At 39.9% G+C, this 7,909-nt stretch overlaps 1 protein-coding gene across 1 annotated transcript in view; it reads left to right on the top strand.

Moving 5' to 3' along the window:
• The window catches only part of LOC108674617 (transcription factor Sox-2), a 16,142-nt gene extending 10,187 nt beyond the window's left edge, over positions 1-5,955 (top strand). The window contains exons 5-6 of the mRNA XM_018162580.2: positions 4,592-4,849; positions 5,537-5,955. Of these exons, the coding sequence (XP_018018069.1) occupies positions 4,592-4,849; positions 5,537-5,793 (515 nt within the window). The 3' untranslated portion in view covers positions 5,794-5,955. The remainder of the gene's footprint in view (positions 1-4,591; positions 4,850-5,536) is intronic.
• Positions 5,956-7,909: the final 1,954 nt, after the last annotated feature.

The following is a 7,909-nucleotide window of genomic DNA, read 5'->3' as shown; positions in this document are numbered from 1 at the left end:
AGATGTGTATAAGAGCCACGCGTTATACCCCGCACGTTATACCTCACACGTTATACCCCACACGTTATACCCCGCACGTTATACCCCACGCGTTATACCCACGTTATACCCCACACGTTATACCCCACACGTTATACCCCGCACGTTATACCCCACGCGTTATACCCCACACGTTATACCCCACACGTTATACCCCACGCGTTATACCCCACGCGTTATACCCCACGCGTTATACCCCACACGTTATACCCCACGCGTCATACCCACGTTATACCCGCGTGTTATAGCCACGTTATACCCGACGCGTTATAGCCACGTTATACCCCCACGCGTTATAGCCACGTTGTACCCCACGCGTTATAGCCACGTTGTACCCCACGCGTTTCACCCACGTTATACCCACGTTACACCCAACATGCCCATTATTGTAAATATCCCGCACTTATACCCAGAATTTCATGTTTATTCTGCTATCCTGCGTCACAATCACGGATTATTGCTCCATTGCCTGCATTATTTTTCCCGGTGTAGTTATGCAACTCTGCCTCGTTAATCTATGCTCTCTCTTACGTTGATCATAATTCTTTATTATAATCTATAATTCACTTCTTTAATCAATAATTCATTATTATAATCGAATATTAAGTATTATAATAGATAAGTAATTATTATAATCAACAATTCATTATTATAGTCGATAATTAATTATTATAATTGATAATTCATTATTATAATAAAAAATTCATTATTATAATCAATATTTCATTATTTTAATCGATACTTCATCATTATAATCGATAATTCAATATTATAATCAATAATTCATTATTCTCATCCACGACAATAATGAATGAAGAATTTGACATCTATACTCGGAAAAATTAATGTGACTTTGTACAAATGGTGATACACTTTTTGCCCTCCTGCGGCCCAGTTTGACCCACTCAGTTTCTGTTGATAACTTTGGTGAGTTGAACACCCACTATGACAGATGTGTTCAACTTAACTCTTATAATTCAAAGTTTTCAAATAGTTTCAATTGTTCACTGTGTTTAGCAATTGTATGAATGTGCAAGCAAAGGCAGTAATGTTAGCAAAGACAGCAATAGCAGCAAAGGCAGCAAAGACAGCAATAGCAGCAGAGGCAGCATAGGTAGCAATAGCAGCAAAGGCAGCAAAGACAGCAATAGCAGCTAAGGCAGCAAAGACAGCAATAGCAGCTCCGTGAGCCGTTATGTGTCAAAATGCGAGCCATATTGAGGCGCAAAGTGAGCCGAAAACTGCTCAATGTTAATAACAATAACTTTCGCTCATATCCACCTCCTCAATCAATGCATATTAATTTTTCGTCGAACGAATCAATGCGTAGGACTTTGGGTGCAAAATTAAATATCATTGTAATTTCCGCACACACAAAACTCGGTTCATTAAAACCACCGAACTTTATTCATGATGACTAAATATTGCGTCCTTTTCAAAGCATCACGAAAATGACTTTACTTTAAAGCTGCATTTTTTCACAGCTGCATTTCTTTCACAGCTGCATTTGTTTCAGACATTCAATCATTTATTTATGTCTGCGTTTGTCTTAAATCTTTGGCTTGTCACAAGATGTCTCAGGTCTTTGGTTGTTGTGCTGTGATTGTTTGATCGGAAGTTGTTCTCAAAGCTCGGCGGTTGGGGCGCTTTTGTCCTCAGATTCCTCTCGTTGTACTCACTTCCTTTGGCGCTCCTCAGCGTAAAAATCAAATCCTACCCGCGGCAACCGGCAATGCATTCATTCATTCAAACCGGCTCGCAACCGAACCCAACCGTGCCAGAACGATCCACTGAATCAAAGTTATCGGTCGGGAACAGTTCGGTAGTCCCAACGCAACGGATCTGAATTCACCCCGACACGAACCCCAGGTTGACGCCTGTATTCAGATCGGTAGGTGGAAAGGTACCGCCGAAATTCAAGGATTTCCTTTGAAAATTTCCGCTCGAAGGATTTCTTTGTCTCGACTTAATCGTAGGCAGCGAAGCCAGGTAGAGATCCTTGTACACGTAGCTGTTTTCGACAGATTCTCTTTGTTGTAGAGCGCGTATTCTCACGTGGGCCTCTCACGTAGAGTCCTATGAGGTATTATGAGGGCCTACTCACATAGACTCCATTATCAGGACAAGAGAACTACCTCATAATGTTGTCTCATGTACCAAAATTCCTGTCCAGCATACCTCCTCATAATGTTGTCTCATGTACCAATATTCCTGTCCGGCATACCGCATCATAATGTTGTCTCATGTACCAATATTCCTGTCCGGCATACCGCCTCATAATGTTGTCTCATGTACCAATATTCCTGTCCGGCATACCTCCTCATAATGTTGTCTCGTATGCAATATTCTCGTCATAAATACTGGCTTATAATATCCTATTTTCCATGCTCCTGCCCGTTATGTATTTACTGAATAATTGGAATCTGTTTATAAACACCGTTGCCTCTGACACTATTTCTATTTATTTTTCTTACTTACTTGCTGAATGTTGATTCTTATTCAGCATAGATTTTTACATTTTTTCTTCCGCATGTGGACGGTTCTATTTTTTACTCTTCATTTTTACTGTGTTTTTATATAAGCCTGCTTATTTTTCGTTGGAACGCACGATCTCGATTTTTGTCATCGCTAATAATTCTCTCAAAACCTTGGCAATTTTAATAATTTTATGGAATACGATTTTTTTGCGCTGAATATCGAATTAACCTCCACCTCTTGAGCTTGTATTTTGCTTCTTTCTGTCGTGGTCCCTCTGTGGTCCCTGTCGTGGTCCCTGTCGTGGTCCCTCTGTGGTCCCTGTCGTAGTCCCTGTCGTGGTCCCTGTCGTGGTCCCTGTCGTGGTCCCTGTCGTGGTCCCTGTCGTGGTCCCTGTCGTGGTCCCTGTCGTGGTCCCTGTCGTGGTCCCTGTCATGGTCCCTGTCATGGTCCCTGTTGTGGTCCCTGTCGTGGTCACTGTCATGGTCCCTGTCATGGTCCCTGTCGTGGTCCCTGTCGTGGTCCCTGTCATGGTCCCTGTCGTGGTCCCTCTGTGGTCCCTCTGTGTCCCAGATTCTCGCGCACAAAGCAACTCATCGATCGCTGCTTCCCACCTAACACTCAAAACAATTGATGGGTCATGTTGTCTAAATAATGACGCACTCTCCCATATTTCTGTCTGCTACTTGCCGTGCTGCTATACATTGTGTTACAATTGCGCGACCATAACACAATTTTATTGTCTGCAGTACAATTGTGTGACATAAAATTGTAGCTTTTTGTAGAATGACTCGGTGTAAAGCTACTTTTCTTCAAAGAGTCACCGTTCATTTTTAAATATCACTCTAGGTTGTGTGACTCTAACCCCTCCCCCAGCCCCATATCCAAGATCCCTTACACCCTAGCCCCCCACCTCCCCAGCGTAGGGGACCCCCCCCCCCCACACACAAAGCGCCCCTCCCCCACAAAGCAATTACGTGAACTGTTAATGAATTAAACGCTACTTTGCTGCTCCCTGTAGCTCGCGTCAGCTTCCTCGCCTCGCTTTGGCTTCCTCATTAAATCATCACTTGACTATCGTCCATATTTATATCTTGTTTTAATTAATTCATTTAGTCACTATTTTATTGATATTTTACGCAATTTTCACCTTCATCATCCGCGGAATTTTCTGTCTCGTTTTGCATGATAGAAGCTGCAATTCATGGTGCGATGAACTTGTACGTTTCCTTCGACAAATTTTGAATAATGTATTTGTAAGCATTAATATTTGCCTTAGTATGTGGGTATATGTTATAATAAAAGCATAAATATTTAACTCGAGTTGGTGAAGCGTTAGTAAAGCGCAATACGAAAGTCATGTATCTTATCACTATCACTATAAATAAATTACTTTAACTCTACGGGGTCGCGATTCCACTTTCCGAGTTAATCAATTGTAATGTTGAGAAACTTTGAATGAGTAAACGTCTCTTTAAATCCGGATTTTGCACCAATAACACATTGCTTAGAAATGTTGTCGGTATTGATCCCATCATCGGAAACGTTTAACTTTATTTCAGATTTTCTTGCACGTAGCCATAGATTCTTTATGACTTAAGATATGTAATCAATTTCACTTTTTATATAAATGCATGTATATTGTGTTATTTTCTAACTTTGTTTTCTTTCTTCATTATTCAATCAATCGGATGATAATTTTCAATTCGTATACTGTTCAAACTTTAATTTTTTAAGTTTATTGGTTACTTCAATTAACTTGTATCATTCCGACATTAGTCAACGTTCTACTTATTTAATCTTTCATCCAGCCTCTCCAAATTAAATATTTTAAACATCTAAATTTTTTTATAACAATTAATCATATCAAAATGATTTATAAATAATTTTCAGATAATTATGTATCTAAATTATAATTGAAGTCTTCGAGTTATCATTAACTAAATTTCAATCAAAATATATTTAAAAATAAAATATCGGATTTTTTTATAATGATACGTTTATGTATGAGAGTTAAAAATCATTCTAATTACAATTATTGAAAATTTTCTAACCCAACCACGTTCCAACCCCGCAGGTTTCCCCAGCAACCTGCCTTACTACCACTCCCCTTACAACATCCACCACATGGCGGCCGCAGCCCTACAACAACAGTCACAAAGTGCCCCATCCTACGGGTACGAGGCCTCCAAGTACCCCTCCTACATGACGGGGCTACCATCCTACCCCATGGGGCTATACGGGTCCTCATCATCGGTCCAGGGGGGGAATGAGGCCTCCAAGTTTGGGGAGACTGGCAAGACCAATTCAGTGTCAGCCTTCGACCAAACTCAAGGTGAGACTTCAGCATGTGGCCGTACCGTTTACAGCCGGTGCCGGTAAGCCGAGTACCGTTAAACGTGATACCGTTAAACGTTAAACTTGATGCCGCTAAACTTGATACCGTTAAAGGTGATACCGTTAAACGTTATACCGTTAAACGTGATATCGTTAAGCGTTAATACCATTGAACGTTATACCGTTAAACGTTATACCGATAAACTTTATACAGTTAAACATAATCCGTTAAACATACCGTTAAAGTGATACCGTTAAACGTGATATCGTTCTACGTTAATACCGTTAAACGTTATACCGATAAACTTTATACAATTAAAGATGATCCCATAAAACGTCATACCGTTAAACGTGATATCGTTAAACTTGATATTTTTAAGCGTGATACTAGAATAGGACGATACAGTGTGATGTGACTTACAATATGATAAAACGATTCTTATCTTATCTAATCTAATCTGCAGACCTCTAAGATAACGCGCTCCCTTATCTTATCTGCAGACCCATACGATAACGCGCTCCCTTATCTAATCTGCAGACCCTATGATAATGCGCTCCCTTATCTTATCTGCAGACCCCTACTATAACCCGTTCCCTTATCTTATCTACAGACCCCTACTATAACACTCTCCCTTATCTTATCTGCAGACCCCTACTATAACGCGCTCCCATATCTTATCTGCAGACCCCTACGATAACAAACTGACAGACCACAAGGAGGTCGAAATGAAGAGCGAGAGTCCGGCTCCCCAGTCTTCCTACGGCTCAAGTCTGTCCAGCTACTACGGCTCTGCTGGATTCTCCGGCTCAGCCTTCCAGCCGTCCAGCGGTCTCACCCAGATGTCGCTGCTGCAGCCCAGCCAAGTGGGGGCTTATCCAGGCCCCCCAGCCCAGTATCCGCCCATGGGGGACAACCGTAGGCCGCTGTCCGTTATTTTTTAACCCCCGGCCCACTAACCCCCAAGGGGGACAACCGTAGGCCGCTGTCCGTTATTTTTTAACCCCTCGGCCCACTAACCCCCATGGGGGACAACCGTAGGCCGCTGTCCGTTATTTTTTAACCCCTCGGCCCACTAACCCCCATGGGGGATGTAAACAATCATAACGTGACATGATGGCTCAAGATCATCGTATCATGAGGGCTTAGGATCATCGTAACATGAGACATGATGGCTTAGGATCATCGTAACATGAGACATGATGGCTTAGGATCATCGTAACATGAGACATGATGGCTTAGGATCATCGTAACATGAGACATGATGGCTTAGGATCATTTTATTGTACAAATGCCTTTAGTAAATTTTTCTTTGCTATATTCCTTATGATTTCAATTCACGCCAAATAATTGGAAACATTCCTTATGCAGAAAATGAGCCTGTAATGTTTCCTGTTGTTTTTGTAAAATGAGCAGAAAATGAGCCTGTAAAACTTGAAATATTATTAATGAAGAATAGTATCATGTAATTTTTGTCTTGACGTTAACATGTAATTAGACGACTGAGAGAATTCATGTAAGCTTGGTAGCCTGAGACTCAATTTTTTAGCGAGTGATTTACGAAGTTAATAACTATTTAGAAACTCATGTTTAAAACCATTGTTAAAACATGTATAGAATGAGCCTCATTTTTTCAGCGAGTTAATCGTGATTTATGAAGTTAATAACTATGTAGAAGCTCATGTTTAAAACCATTGATAAAACATGTATAGAACCTTGTACAAAGCCAGGGAGAAAACCATGATTAAAACCAGGTTTAAAACCATGTATAGAACCAGGTTTAAAACCCGGTATAGCAACCCTCGCATAACGTCCATTGTAATGCAGATGAAGGTATTACTAGCAAATTTTTGCTCATATAATTTGGTGTAAATCTGATATATAATCAAACAAGAAAAATAGAAAACTCGGGCATAGAATTACAAAATAATTTACAGCGGCATCCTCCCTCTTATTTGCTCAACAATTATTTTAATTTCTTTAGAAATGAGTAGACAAATGACGCCATGTTTTTTGTGGTTTGGTGCCTGAAAAATGTTGTTGTGCTGAGACACTTAATAATAAATTGCACGTGTTGTTCGAATTTTATTTAAACATCTGTTGTGTTCTGAAACTGAAAACATTCCATGTTCATGTGATAGGTAATTCATTATTTTCTACCTCATTCATTCCTGTTACATTCCATTCACTCCTGTTACATTCCATTCACTCCTGTTACATTCCATTCACTCCTGTTACATTCCATTCACTCCCATTCACTCCTGTTACATTCCATTCACTCCTGTTACATTCCATTCACTCATGTTACATTCCATTCACTCCTGTTACATTCCATTCACTCCTGTTTCACTCCATTCACCCCTGTTAGATTTCAATGAATGTTTCACTGCTCTATTGTAGATAAGTTGTACTAAACAATATTGTACTACAACACAAAATATTCACTTTTGTGTAACAAGTAGCTCGTTGTGCGCTATGATGTGTTATTGGCTGTGGTGTGTCGTATTGTATAAAGTTTTCATATTATTGTAGTTATATAAGGCCATAACCTTAGTATTGTGATTGTTCGGCATTTCTGTGACCTGCGGGTAACCCACGTACGATTGTTGAGAATTATGGGTGGCTTTTAGGCGGCCAATAAGTGACAAGGAGCGACATATTCGACTCTGATTTTTTTAAACCGAAGTATTTCCGTATAATTTCCTGGAAATTGTACTTTGATTCAATTAATTAGTTACTATTTACCCAATTAACTCATGATGATTAAGTCAATTTCGCCTTTCCGCATTAGGATTTTCAAATCTTGACTTTGTTGTGGCATTTGCTGAGATACGAGCTTAGCTTTTATAATGTTAGGTATGATATTTTTAATGAATTGTAAATTGTTCGCATTGTTCGCTAAACGTACGCATGTTATCTATGTGGTAGCTGAGTGTATTTTTACGATAATCAAACATTGTTTTGACGAAATAATTCAGATAGGCATAACATTCCTTACAAGAAAAAGTTTGTAGGTTCGACTTAACCTTTTATCGTTGGTAGGTTATTACTTCTACCATA

This window comes from Hyalella azteca, unplaced genomic scaffold (genome assembly GCF_000764305.2).
Source record: "Hyalella azteca isolate HAZT.00-mixed unplaced genomic scaffold, Hazt_2.0.2 contig7830, whole genome shotgun sequence".
Lineage (NCBI taxonomy): Eukaryota > Metazoa > Arthropoda > Malacostraca > Amphipoda > Hyalellidae > Hyalella > Hyalella azteca.
This window is presented reverse-complemented; position numbering and strand designations above follow the sequence as displayed.